This window comes from Meleagris gallopavo, chromosome Z (assembly GCF_905368555.1).
Source record: "Meleagris gallopavo chromosome Z, MGAL_WU_HG_1.1, whole genome shotgun sequence".
Classification (NCBI taxonomy): domain Eukaryota; kingdom Metazoa; phylum Chordata; class Aves; order Galliformes; family Phasianidae; genus Meleagris; species Meleagris gallopavo.
Genome location: NC_139435.1, coordinates 18607995 through 18622135, shown reverse-complemented (window position 1 = coordinate 18622135; position 14141 = coordinate 18607995). Strand labels below are relative to the sequence as shown.

General features: G+C 37.3%; 1 protein-coding gene across 10 annotated transcripts in view; it reads left to right on the top strand.

Annotated features, from left to right (window-relative positions):
* The window catches only part of PDE4D (phosphodiesterase 4D), a 594225-nt gene that overhangs the window by 441000 nt on the left and 139084 nt on the right, over positions 1 to 14141 (top strand). The window contains exon 1 of one of the 10 annotated variants that reach the window (XM_085213717.1): positions 9235 to 9559. The exons of the other annotated variants lie outside the window; for them this stretch is intronic. Within the exon in view, the coding sequence (XP_085069843.1) occupies positions 9495 to 9559 (65 nt within the window). The 5' untranslated portion in view covers positions 9235 to 9494. Of the gene's footprint in view, positions 1 to 9234; positions 9560 to 14141 lie in introns of those variants that run through there. 10 annotated transcript variants of the gene reach the window in all.

The window sequence follows — 14141 nt, the reverse complement described above, 5'->3', positions numbered from 1 at the left end:
CATTTGCTGTAGTAGAAAGTAATTATTAAAATATGTGAAAGGAAAAGACTAGCTAAGTATCAGGTAAAAGTGTGTTTTCAGAATTGCTTTTCCAGATATACATACGCTTGTATGAAAAAAGCTATTTAATGTACTGAGCTATAATAGACTTTCAAGAATTTGATGACACATGAGGCATCTGTTTTATTCTGTTTTATTTGAACTTCTAGACAAAGAGGAAAGGTGCACATTGTTAAATGTGTCCAGTGAAGTGATGTTGAAATACTTGCATCCAATTTCTGCAATGTATGTATGCACAGCATTAAATTTTTGGCTACAGGCATCTCTGTATACTTATTTTGATACTTATTTTCCAATGTGCTCTTTTTATGCCTGATAAGTTGTCTAAGGGGGGAAAAATAACACAGAAAAATGAAACAGACTTCAGACAAGACTAATAAATTTGCACTAAAATGGAAGGAAAATTAGGATTCTAGATGTCACGGTATTCAGGAGAATTCAGTCTTTAGTAAGACTGAGTGCTATGCATAGGTGACATACCAGATATATATATTCCTTTTCATCACTTTACTTCTCCTATTCTGGAAAGCAGGACCCATAGGGGAGAAGGTGGCATTGTCTTGACGTTGCTCCTCTCTCACTTTTTCCAAATACAGAAAGATTAGGCCAAATGTTAAAATACTCCAAAATCTACATTTCTGTAAAAGCAAAAATTAAATCCTGTCTACTTTCTGTTGAACTGCTGCATGTAAGAAAGTCATGTCATAGTTTCTTGCAGTTTTTAAGGATTTTATCATGCACATTCCAAATCACCCATAATTGAGGTTTCCAGTGGACTAGGCAGGTATTCCTTGTAGGCCACAGACAGATAGAGAGCTGTGAGGAGCAGTTCACTCTGTCTTAAAATAGATGTCTAAATCATGGAAATGGCCTGTCCCTGAAAGTACCTTTTAGAGCTGACTATAAACAGAACATAACTGACCAGGAGAAACCAAGAACCAAACCTTCTGACAACTCAAGGCGAGTGAGAAAATTTCTTTCTTGCTGCACCTCATTATGTCTCAGTGAATAATTCATGAGAAGAAACATACTCTGAATTTGTGCTTGTAGAATGTTGTCTTACAAGTTGCCACATTTTTAAAACACTGCTTTAATCACAATTCTGAGTTTAAGAATTTTGTATTAAAAATGAAGCAAATCTCTGTGTTCTGAGTGCTTATATAAAATGCATGAAGTTAATCTTTTTGTTGTTCACTACAGCAGCTAGATTAAGTCCTTGGAGCTTTCCAGGCCTGTAAAAATAGACAATAAATGTGATTAGAGAATTCTACACAGATTTCAGTGGATATTTTGGATTAATGTTTCAGTGGAAACAAAAAATGACTGGGAGGTGTAGTTCCTCTTCAAGAAAACTTTAATGACATAGTGAGTTATTTAATTTAACTTCCTCACATTTTTCTGAAAGATGTATAATGTTGTCCCTGGAGGTGTTTAAGGAAAGGGCAGGTGTAGCACATAGGTGCGTGGCTTAGTGGGCAATATTGGAGCACTGCTGAATGATTGGAATACATGATCTTAGAGGTCTTTTCCAACTTAAATGATTCTATGACTTTATGTCATTCAATCAAAAAAACAGTGCTATCCGTGTCTGTCTCATTCAGGTCACTGTAGAGTACCTGTGGATTTTAGATTATAGTGAAGAAGTTGGGAAAACCACTCTCCTCTCTGTTAGAAAACTGTGCAGATGTAAATACCACAGCTTAAATCTGCTTTCAAGATTTTTTGATTGTATAAATTGAATTCTTCACAGCTTGCAACAAGACAAAACCATTATGGGAACAAATTCACTTTAGAATATGTGTGGTAGGGGAATACATTTTTGCCTGTTAGTGGTAGACTTTTTTGTTCTGCACAAGATAAATTACCTTTAGAAGTGCCTTGATAATAAAAGGTTTGCTACCATGCTTAAGAGTTAGGTGCATCTGTAAATTTTCAAGTTGTATATATAAGTTATGTCTTCTTGAAATCATAGCATATTTGGTATTCTTGAAATAAAACTATAATGTCTTCTTGAAATGGTGGTATCCCTAAGTGCCTCCCAGATGTATCTCCTTAAGTGTTTGAATGATTGTAGTAAAACTACCCCATTCTTCTGAGGAGTGAAGTTAATCCTACAAAATATTATTTGTTTATTATTCTTACTTAGCAGTCAGTTTGTCCAAGATCAGCACAAATTATGAAATTTTTGTAGAGGGAATACAGTTCTTACTATAGTCTCTGACCATGATGAGTAGTCCCTGCATAATTTACCAAAAGAAAAAGAGAAAAAAAAAATCTTTACCATTTCTTTTTATCCAAAAGGATTGACATATTTGACTTGGAAAACATAGCTACTGGTTAACTCTGCACTGACTTAAGTTGAAGCAACCTATGCTTAGTTTTTAAGCAGCTGTTTGGCTAAGACACTGTAATCCAAGTTTGTGTCTAGCAAATAGTTGCTAATGAGCTATGAACCCTTGAAAAACAGAAGGTATGATGGAAACATCAATAGATTTTACCTCTAAAAGCATAATTACCTCTGTAATTATTGCAGTATGTCCATCTAAAGCTGACATGACTGTTTTTTTATAAGGCAAACTACATTTTTATAGTTATATAGAGTTTGAATATCTGTTCATGTGTGTATGTCTTATTTAAATAGAAGAAAAAAAAAAAGCCTAATATATTAGGGAGTTCAAGTCCAAAGTCTTCCTGTGGTCTAGTATTTAATTATAGCCTACTGACTGTTTTCCATTATTAATCCAATGTTTGCAGTTAGCTTCCAGCCTTAAAATTTGACCTAATCATAGCCCACAGCCATAGCTGATAGCATTGGTTCATGAACTCACAGTATTTTCCTAGAAAGTAAAGTCAGAAAAAATATTTTTTCTATTCCTAAAAATGATACTAATTTTATTTTTTTTTAATCTCTAGCAAATGAAGCTTTACACAGGTAACAGTGTTAAACTCCTTTTTTCTGCAACTGAACCTAACCGATCCATTATAACTAGTTAGTAATGAAATTATTAATCTCCAAATACATCACAGAATAAATTAAATGAGAATTTAGCTAAAATAAAGGCAGAATGATGGAAGGATATCGGAGCAGGATCCTGGCTTCTGCTGTGTTGGTCAGTAAGAGACTGTAAGCCCTCTCCACAATGCAAGCCTCAACTGCTGTTCATGGCGCAGCACAGGCAGCAACACCACACAGTTTCTAATGGGTACTGCATCTGAGCATCCTTAGAAAACCAAGTGTTGCTGAACTACATACTTGATTTAACAAGACCAAATTCCAGGTCCCAAGTGCAAGGTGGCTGGTAATCTGCATGGAGGAAAAGAATCTGGGAGTGTTGGTTGATGCCCAGCTGACCATAAGCCAGCAGTGGGCCCAGGGGGCCAAGAACACCCATGGCCTCCTGGCTTGTATCAGAAATAGTGTTGTCAGCAGGAGTGAGGAGGTGTACTCAGCTCTGATGAGGTCACACCTCAAATACTGTGTTCTGTTTGGGGCTCTTTGTAGAATCATAGAATAATAGAATGGCATGGGTTGTAAAGGACCTCAAAGATCATCTAGTTTCAACCCTCCTGCCACGGGCAGGGTTGCCAACCACTAGACCAGGCTGCCCAGAGCCACATCCAAGTCTTCACTGCATGAGGCTCTTCACTACAAGAAAGACATGGAGGCCCTGGAACGTGTCCAGAGAAGGACAGCTAAGCTGGTGAGAGGTCTGGAGAACAAGTCTTATGAGGAGCAGCTGAGAAAACTGAGATTATTCAGTCTATAGAAATAAAGGCTCAGGAGAGATCTTATTGCTCTCTACAGCTACATGAAAGGAGGTTGAGGCGAGATGGGGGTCAACCTCTTGTTTCATGTAATTAGCAATAGACTAGAGGGAATGTCCTCAAGTTGCACCAGGGAAGGTTCAGGATGGATATTGGGAGAAACTTCTGGGTGCCCAGAGAAGCGATGAAGTCACCATTCCTGAAGATTTTTAAGAAACATACAAATGTGGTGCTTAGAGACATGATTAGCAGGCGTGGCGGTGATGGGTTGACAGTTGCACTAGATTATCTTAGTGGCCTTTTCCAGCCCTAACGATTCTATGAGTGTATGAAAAGGTATCATGGCAGTGTGTCGTGAGCCTCATTTCTGGTCTTCTTTGCAGTGTGTGGAGTTTTAACTGCTTTAGGGTGGGTAAGCCCTGGTAGAACACATAGTAACTTTATTTACTCTGTAATCACTGAGCAAATAAGCTGTATTTATTCATAAATCAGGTAGTTTGATCTAGGCAGCTAAGTGTAAGAGAATATAGGAGGGAAATGTTACTGACTATATTTTTTTATATGCCCTTGGGTTTGTCTTTGTCACAGAGTCACAGAATGTTTAACACTGGAAGGGAACTCTGGAGGTCATCTGGTCCAACCACGTGCTCAGCAAGCATGGACACCCAGAGTGGGGCCACCTAGAGCACATCCAGTTGTTTTGTTGTTTTTGTTTTTGTTTTTGTTTTTTCATTCTTAAGGGTACCTAGTTGTAAATATTACCATATTTTTCAGTTTTTTTAATAGACAATGATATATAGCACCTTCCTCTTCAATGTATTAGCTCCTGTCTGGAAGGAATATGCTGTTCCGTAGAAATGAACAGCAGAGTTTAATCTTCTGGCATTCTGTCAACACCCTACAAAAGACTATTTTTGAAATCATTTGTTAGTTGAGCAGTAACAGTTCTGAAGTGTCAAAAGTTTCCTTTTCTAATTCTCTGGCTAATTCTTATAAGCGAAAGATGTCTTTTCTGAACCAACACTTGCGTTACTCCTTCTCAAACCCACCCAAGTACAGGTAATATAAGAACATCTTGCTCATCTTTTCTCCTTCAATCCCGTACTGCCATTCAGAATATAAGAGGATAACCTAGTGCTGTGAATGAACTAGGATGAACTGCACAACTCACAGTTTAGCAAAACTAACTAGTATAGTTTTATCTTGTGAGGAACTGTTTTGCTGTTGTGAAATAAATGCTCCTAGATACTAGAAAGGTTACCTTCAGGTCTCAATACCTCTTTGCATACTGAAAGCTATTTCATATAGATATGAGGAAAAGAAAGGAAGGATAGAAAGTATGTCCAAGACTAGCTGCAAGAGCTGTTGAACAAAACTCAGTGTGATACTGAGTGAAAGAATTTAGTTCCAGGTTTTAGAGGAACTACAATTATCCCATCTGAAGTAGTATTGTGAGGAAACTAAGGCTGCACATCAAGAAGCAAAGGTGTGTCATTAGCCAACTTTACTTGGCTGATGTGCATTCCAAACAACCTATTTACAAGCCCAGTCACTGTTTACATGTTGAGATTTTATTTCAGTCTTCCAGGATTCTTTTTTTTCCTGATACACTGACAATGTCCCTAAGTCTCCTCAGGCAATGTATATATTAGATATGCCAGAATTTTTGAGAAGCAGGAAAATGGTTTCAGTTGTTCAACTACAGTGCTCAACTCAAGTCTTATCAAACTACAGGGGGTATTTGTTCTGTCTTAATAAGGAGAATTGTCTGTTTCTTCAAGTTGTATACAAAAATGACAATAATAATAACCTGGCACCTGCAGCATTCTTCCAGCGCTTTGATGTCTGAATGCTTGCTAAGCAGCTAATTTGCAAACAAAGAAGCCTAAACTCAGAGAGGTTAAGAAAAATTCTCAAGATAAAAATGTTCCCAAATACAGAACAAAACAATTCAGCCTGTGCCTCATTCCCTAGCCATGTTTTTTCCAACCTAGTTAATTTTCTATTTTGTGTAATTTAACACTGGTTTTCAGTTACTAATTTCAATAGGAGAATTAAGAAGCAAGCATCCTCAAAGTGACTTGAATCTTGCACACATTTTATTATCGATGTCTTAATTATTTCTGTATCTTTTCTTCTGTAGAGAGCCTGACTATACAGTCAAAATAGCAGTCACCAGATAAACACAGATAATAAACACTGTTGCTTTTATTGTTAGCGTATGTAGCAGGACTGAACAGCTTCAACTTTTGGTATTCTCTTTATCTGACAATACTTCTTCCTTGTTTTCATTATACAGTGAATGCTTGTATTAATTATGATGGCACTGTAACAAGAGTACAGTCCATTTTTTTTCTCTTTTTTTTATTTTGTCACCCTAAAAAAGGATTCCAAGTAGTAAAAGAAATACATTTTTTTTAATGTTACAGAATTTTGTGTACAAATCCAATGCTACAAATGTCTGTTTGTCTAAAGTATATGCTTGTGTTAACGAACATTATATATCCTATATGTATCTCTAAAACTGTGCACATCTGCTAATAAATAAGCAGTGTGTTATAGTGAATACACTTACACAATTCTCTTCTTTAAAATAATATAATAATCTTGGATTTTTGGATTTAATATCATAAAATGCAATAGCTCTTACTTAAAAAATATTGTCTGGGGAAGAAAGAATGCCTCCAATGAGCACAGATAGATTTTTCCATCTGCTGAGAACTGTCTCAGCATTTAAAGTGAAATGGATCTGACACTGCTATTTCTTGTGTCTTTGAAAAGTTTCATTTACTTCTGTTGATGTCTTCTTACTTACAATTTAAAAAAAAAAAAAAATCATTACATCCATAGTTTTCCATTGCTATCAGACTGGAATGGCTCTATATCTCTTTACTTCCTTTATTTCTCTCAGTTTCTCACAATTTGAAAAATTAAGTTATTTGACCCCATAGCAAGGCCTTGGACCTAAAATAAATGATCCATCATCTTTCTCCTCTGTTTAAATAATTTATGTAATCGCCATTTATATTAATGTTAACACAGGCTTTTTATATGAATTATAAGTTTTTGGTCATATTTTGCTGAATTTGTTCTAAAAGTTCCCCTGGAAACCTCTCTAGAAAATTTTCTCTTTCTCACTCTATTAAATGCTGAGTTCCTTGCAAATAACTTTTTTCATTAATGGGCCTGGAAGGACACAATCACTCAAGGATCATGAGTTCTCCCTTCTACAAAAATCTGTTTTTCAGGAAATCCATGCTGAGAACAGGCTCTGATTTGGCTGCTTGGAATATATTTGCAGTACGATAACCTTCTTTTTGGTATATGCTCTTTATATTATGGCTTCTGTTCTGAAGTTGACAGGTACTTGGAGGACTGAAGTTTATTTCTACAGAACTTATGAAAGGAACCAAAAAAAAAAATAAATCATATTAGTTGTTTTTTAGTGTTTTATCTCCACTGATGATCAGATTTTTTTTGAAACTGAAACTGAACTGAACTGAACTGAAAAGCATGAGCTTAGATATATACAGCTGCAGTTAGTTTATATAGTATAGTAATAATTAGTATATAAATATCCTGCAGTGTACTAATAGTTATATTTGTATTAACTGTAAGTAGGAGGCAGCAGTGAGACACTTCTGACAAAAGAAAGGATCTTGTGATACCTATTGCAGGGTGCAGCAGAAGTTATCCCTGAATATTCCATTCCTCTATGCTACTGTGAAACCATTTAGCCTACATATCTCTTTATTTGTCTTGTGTTCTTTTGTTGATATGGGAATCATGTTGATATTTTTCAACAATAAAAACCAGATGAGCTTAAAAAAAAAAGAAAGCTCCAAAATGACAGATATGCTGTAATAGTCCAGCATCCCAATTTCATACCAATTTTGTTTTTCTTTCTGACCCATTCCATCTGTTTAAAGAATAAAAAAGTTTCACAACATAGTGCCAGATTTCAGTCCACTATCACAGACGTGTGATCTGCACACAGTGACAGACCCAACTGTTATTAAAGGTCCCGTGACTGTATGACCCTTTGAGCTAAATTTATCACAGATGCTTTTTCCACACTTTGAGGTTAACTTTTATGATTCTGCTGAACTCTTACAAAAGCTCCTGTGTTAACCAGTAGATGGTATTTGAAAGATGGATGCCAAAAAACATGAAGAACAGAGTGCTTAGCATGAAACCTTATTAACATTCCTTCTGCTGCTGTGGAGCACTTTATGTGCAGATGACTAGCACAAGCCTCAGGGCAGTTAGGATCTTTCCTGTTGATATACAGTGTAGTTTGTAAATGCATTTTATTGTACTGCTAGAAAGTGCAAAGGTTCCAGAGAGCTTTACACACTTTACACACATTTTTGTTTGATGAATGTTTTGATATTTTAATGCAGGACCTGTTCATCATGTTTTCCTTCTATTTGTCTAGTCTATGTATACCTTAAGAGTAAAATTTTTACTGCTTTCTTTCATTATTAATCAAGCTGCACTACAGTAAAAAGTAATACGCTTCAGAACTTCTAAACACTTTACAAAGGAATGGCTATTATGCATGTAACCACTTGTTGAGCAATAACTCTGCTCTTTCAATTAAAAAATATAACATAGGATAAAGGAAATTCCAAATGTATAATTTGTTCACTGCTTAGTTCTCTGCATTTTCATTTTTTCTCTTTTACCACTGAAACTGTCAAATTACAATAATATTTCCTCAAAGGAAGTAACTCTCAAGCCTCTTTGGTAAGTTTTTGGCTAGATATTAAAAATGCAAGCTTAGCCATTTGTAATGCATAACTATTCATGTACTTACTGTAACAGGAAAATCTCTCTTTCTGCAGTATAGGAGAGAGCTCTTCAACCAGAGTATTTTGTCCTTCACCCGTTATTAACAGTAGGTGTCTGTACATTTGTTTGACTTTAACAGTCAAGAAGGAATTTTATTTTTACTGAACTTCCCCACAGTGTTTTGAATTTCTTTCAGAGACAGAATGCTTTCTGGTTTGTGAAGTTAAACAACAGTACTTACAGAGTATATAGTAGAGGCAAGGGTTAGCAGGAAAAGAAGGGAAGAATTATACTTTTAGGTAAGACTTTTAGTTAACTTGGAATGGAAGATCTTTGTTCCTTTCTTTACCCTGCAGAGATTAATTTATCTAGCAAGCCTCTAAATGGAAATTCCCTGCAAGCTCACAAGTATTACTGTACTTTACATTCGTCTTTTCCTTTCGTTCTTTGTCCATCAGCACTGTGTTTTTTTTTCTTTCTTTTTTTTTTTTTTTTTTTAATGTGATTGACCTTTAAACCTGTTGTTATCAGCCTGCAAGAAAGAGATAGAGACTCTTTTCAGCTGCCTTGTTTCCCATGTGACCTACAGGGAGAATAGATTCAAAATAGACTAGTTCCTCCCAGGGCAATACAAGGCAGAAGAGAAAAGCACTGTCATTTCCGAACAGCACAGTGCTAGAGTAAATTCAGTGTGAAAAAGGAAGGAGTTGCAGCGTGTCAGAATTCTTCCTCTGGAGCCTGGATTATTACAGGAAAAGCATGTGAAGGATTTTTAAGGAGAGGATTCAAAAAAAACACTTTGAAATGGAGTACTTGGAGCATTATAAGGACAACTGATGTTTGAGTGCTAGAAAGACTGGAGGAATTTTTCCAAAATGAGCATTGTTATGAAGCCAAGATCCCGGTCTACCAGCTCCTTAAGGACTGTCGAGGCAATGTGGTAACGTGTTTGGCTTTTTTTCTTTCAAGTTTCCTTTCCTAATATGGGGACACAGACCTGCCCCAGGAAATTCACCGGGTTTGATTTTGATCTGATAGATTTTGCATGGTTATCAAAGTTGTTCAGCTATTTCACAGTTAATAGTAAGAAAAAAAAAAAAAAAGTAGTTTCTTTGTACAATACTGTATGCGTAGTATTTTTTAATGAGAGGAGTTAAGTGGGTTTTTCCCATTTAGTAATCAAGTTCAGACCTTGCTTTACAAACACTTTCTAAAAATCTTCAGTAATCTTCAGCAGCAAAGTTATTACAGTCAGCTTGCAGTTCTGGAGGCTGGAAAGCAGAACTAAGCTATAGTTTGCATGAGCTATTTTGAGAACCTTACATGTCATTTTGCTGCATAAATAGACCGACTGGTAGAGATAAGTGTCCTGGGAGGAGACAGTGGCATTAGTGAGAAACTGTGCTGTATTATGGCTCACACATTTCCCTGCACTGCCTGCACAGAGACTCAGTGGAGTAAAGCAGATTGTAATAGTGATCTGTGTGTGTGATTTTCTTGCTATTTGTTTCAGTTACCAGTTGTCTTTAAGTAGATTTTCTTGGGGGACTTTATGCTTTGTATAGCTTAGCAAGGGCGGACGGGACAATTTTCTATGAGGTATGTCATGGTTTTACGATTTTTGGTTAGAGGTATTCCATATCATGTAAAATATATATAAAATAAATTCAATTTTCTCTTTCAGTATTTCCCACATTTTTTTTTCTTGATCTTTTTTTATAAAACTATTGACATTTTTGTAAAAAAATAAAAGACTAATTGTTCATTACTTCATAACTGCTACAAAACAGTATTTTAAAATACTGCCTTTGTTTAGACGTGTGTCCCATGTGTTACTGTAGGATAGAATAGTAACTACATTCCTTTCTGAGCAAATATATTAAGTTAACATATTTTAAAATCAGCTCTTAGAGCATTATATTTCAGACAGTCCTGGAATTAAATCATTCTAGTACTGTTGTTAAAGCTGGTAACTTTTTCCAAGCTGTTTTTTAACAGAGAACGTGTTTCAGCAAAAGAAAATGAACCAACTTCAGTATTCCAGCTAAAGAATGCTCCCAGTTGTTCTCAGAAGCTGCTAAGGAAGATTTCTGCTGAAGCAACTGCAATAAAAAGTGTTTCCTTATCTTTATTAAAATGTAGTAAAGTAATAATAAAATGTCAGTGAATTGGATATGACTAAAGTGTTACACTGTGCCACCACATAAAACAATAGTGTCTGGAAGTGTTGCAATAAACTGTGTGTATCCAAGGTAGTGAGCTAAACTCTACGTACCATAATTGTTACGTAAAGATAATGCAAATGAATCATATCTTCCTGATTAACTTATCTTCCTTTCAATTATATCTTCTTTTGACTGCTGACTGCTTCTACTAAGTTGTGCAGGGAAAGAAAAACAAAATTCTTTCAAAAGGAAAAAAGAAAAGTCTCTTGTGCTGTATGTGCAGGCTAGTATGACCACCAGGTACTGTCTAAAATAGCTGCCCGTGTCCTTTTTGCCAACGCCTTTAGCTAGCGCATTGATCTGGTGGGTGAGAATCCATTTTCTACTAACTGTGAATTGAGTGTCATTTCCTATTCTGCCATTTGGAAACATTACCTGAGGTCAGGACGTGTCTGACAGGGAGATCCTTGAATCTGTCTGGATGAAGTACATACTGTTCTCTGGTGGCGTGTGACTGAGCCAGGCAGGCCCTGCCTGCGTGGAGGGCAGGAGGAGGAACAGGCAGGGAGGGAGGGAGGTAGCCCGTAGCCCCTCCAGAGCCTCCTTGTGAGGAGCCAGCTGGTGGGCTGCGCAGGACTGGTCTCCAGCCACCTGCTGGAGCCAGCTTGGGGTTTCTGATCAGCAGATCTGAGAGTCTATGAGTTTAGTTCTGTGGGTCGTGCCTTTCCCAGTGTGTGATGGGACAGAATACCAAAAAAATTGTAACAGTCTCACCATAATATTAAAACAAAATGCTTAGGCGCAGTTAGTGTGATAAAGGCAGCAATGCTGGTGGATATTCAGACTGGGAGGCAAGGAGAGCTGCAGCATATAATTCTCGTTATCTGTTAACATAGTAGGAGGAGCCACGATAAGGAGAAATGGAAGACCACAAAAAGAAATAAAAATCACAGTGGTTTTTTTGGCACACAGGAATGAGTCGCAGTGTTGTACTATGAATATCCATCTTGGAATGGTTTGAGGGAAATGATCCTGGGATATTCGTACATGGCAGTTTCCCATTTGAATAATGTTCCCCTGAAGAACAGAATCCAGGCTCCCAACATGCCTGTAAACCAGAGAGAGGATGGATGAAAGAGAATTCTCTGTTCTCAATTCCCTGAAATCATACTGACCCTCCATCCAGAACAAGAGAAGAACATTACTGTATATGGTAAAAACATACTGTTAGTGGGTGCACCAGCCTGCTCCGAGGAGGCTGTGCTGATATTCCACTGCAGGATCAGCAGACAAACCTGCATCTAAGACACCAGGGGAAACTTCACTGAGCATTGTAATGACAGAAGTAAATGTAGGTGGTTGCTTTTATGCAAAATAATGATAGAAGCGATTTATTTAAGAACAATTACTTAATAACTTAATATGGCTTTAATACCACTCATTCCTGACTTCAAGATGCAATTGTGAAGTGCGGTTGTGAATGAGAACATTTCTGAATAACAATCTAGAACCGATAAGTGGTGGGAACAGACTTCTCAGTGGCAGAAGTTGGATTTATCTTGTTGCTCCTGATAAGAAATAACAACATAGTGTAGAAATTCACTCTAATGTAAAACCTTAGGAGAGAGTATTACGTAAGAATTTAACAGTGTTTTCTTGATTATTTAACACTGCAGAGTGTAGGAGGAGTAGAATGACCAAAACCATATTTTACTTTCTAAGGTTTGTTTTTTTTATATATTTTTTGTTGTTAGATTTCTTTGGTGATTTTTTTTTAATGCATAAATATTCATTTGGAGGAATTCAAATATGCTTTTGAAAGCCTAAGAAAATCAAGCAAGTCAAGTAAGTAGCAGGGGATCTGGACAGAAGCATATTGACCAGATATAAGAACTTCTCTACTTTTTCATTACATAGGTAATTAGTCAAAAGATCTAAGAAGTGTCAGCAATATTATCAGCTTTTACCACAGTTCTTTCTGCAGCATACTTGTTGCTTCTGGATTGGTAGTTATCTGTTTACTTTGTGAGTTGGCCTTTCTCTGTCCTTACTTTTTATAACATATGCCAATTCATGGTTTCCTGGTTTTTGGATCTTATGGTTGCCTGATCTGCAAAGGGCACATAGGAGCCTCCCTCTCAGAGCAGAGGCCTGCGGTGATTCAGTTTGTGGTAATCTACAGAACATTATATATGGTCTTATTTAGCCCAGTGGGTGGGTAGTACTGTTTGTCTATGACATCAGAAAGTTTAGAAGACTGGGAATTGCTGAAGGTTGTTGAAGGAAGCTTCTCAGGCTATAACATGGAACAAAACATTTTGAATGAGCTTTTCTTGCTTGCAACTTTATGTCGGAGATTCCAATAAAGGTTCTATTTAATGGACACCAGAACATACTTGTGACCTGACACCAGTGGACAGTGTTGTTTCTGGGGCAGAGGAACTACCACAGAATGATGAGATCCATCAATGCTGACCTGAGCTAGCCACAGTGGCTTCCCAGCCTAAACATGGCAAAAATTAGACCTTGCCATGTGCATATCCCAGTTTTTTGGTATCCAAGCCTTGACATGAAGAAGGGGTTATTCTACCATGCTGTTTAGCTTCAAATAGTTCAAATCTGTGGTTATTGCTAGCTGCTCATTACTAGTATAAAGTTGATATTATAGAACTTTTTTGTTATAGAATTGCTCAGATTGGAAAAGACCTTCAAGATCATTGAGTCCAACCACAACCTAACCATACTACCCTAACTCTAACAACCCTCTGCTAAATCATGTCCCTGAGAACCACGTCCTAATGGATTTTTAACACATCCAGGGATGGTGACTCAACCACCTCCCTGGGGAGTCTATTCCAGTGCTTAACAATCCTTTCTGTAAAGAAGTTTTTTCTGATATCCATCCTAAACTTACCCTGGTGCAACTTGAGGCAATTTCCCCTCATCCCCTCCCCACCAGTGAGAATAGACCAGCCCCGCTCTTGCTGTAAGCACCTTTCAGAAATTGGAAGAGAGCAATAAGGTCTCCCCTCAGCCTCCTTTTTCCCATACTAAACAGCCCCAGTTCCTTCAGTCTCTCCTCATAGGGCATGTTCTCCAAACCCTTCAGAAGTCTTGTTGCCCTTCTTTGGACCTGCTCCAGCACTTCAATGTCCTTTCTGTTGAGGTGCCCAAAACTGAACACAGTACATGAGGTGAGGCCTCACCAATGCTGAGTACAGGGGCACGATTACTTCCCTAGTCCTGCTCACCACACCATTCCTGATACAAGCCAGGATGCCATTGGCCTTCTTGGCCACCTGGGCACACTGCTAGCTCATATTCAGCATCAGTCCATCAGTACATCAGGATCCCTTT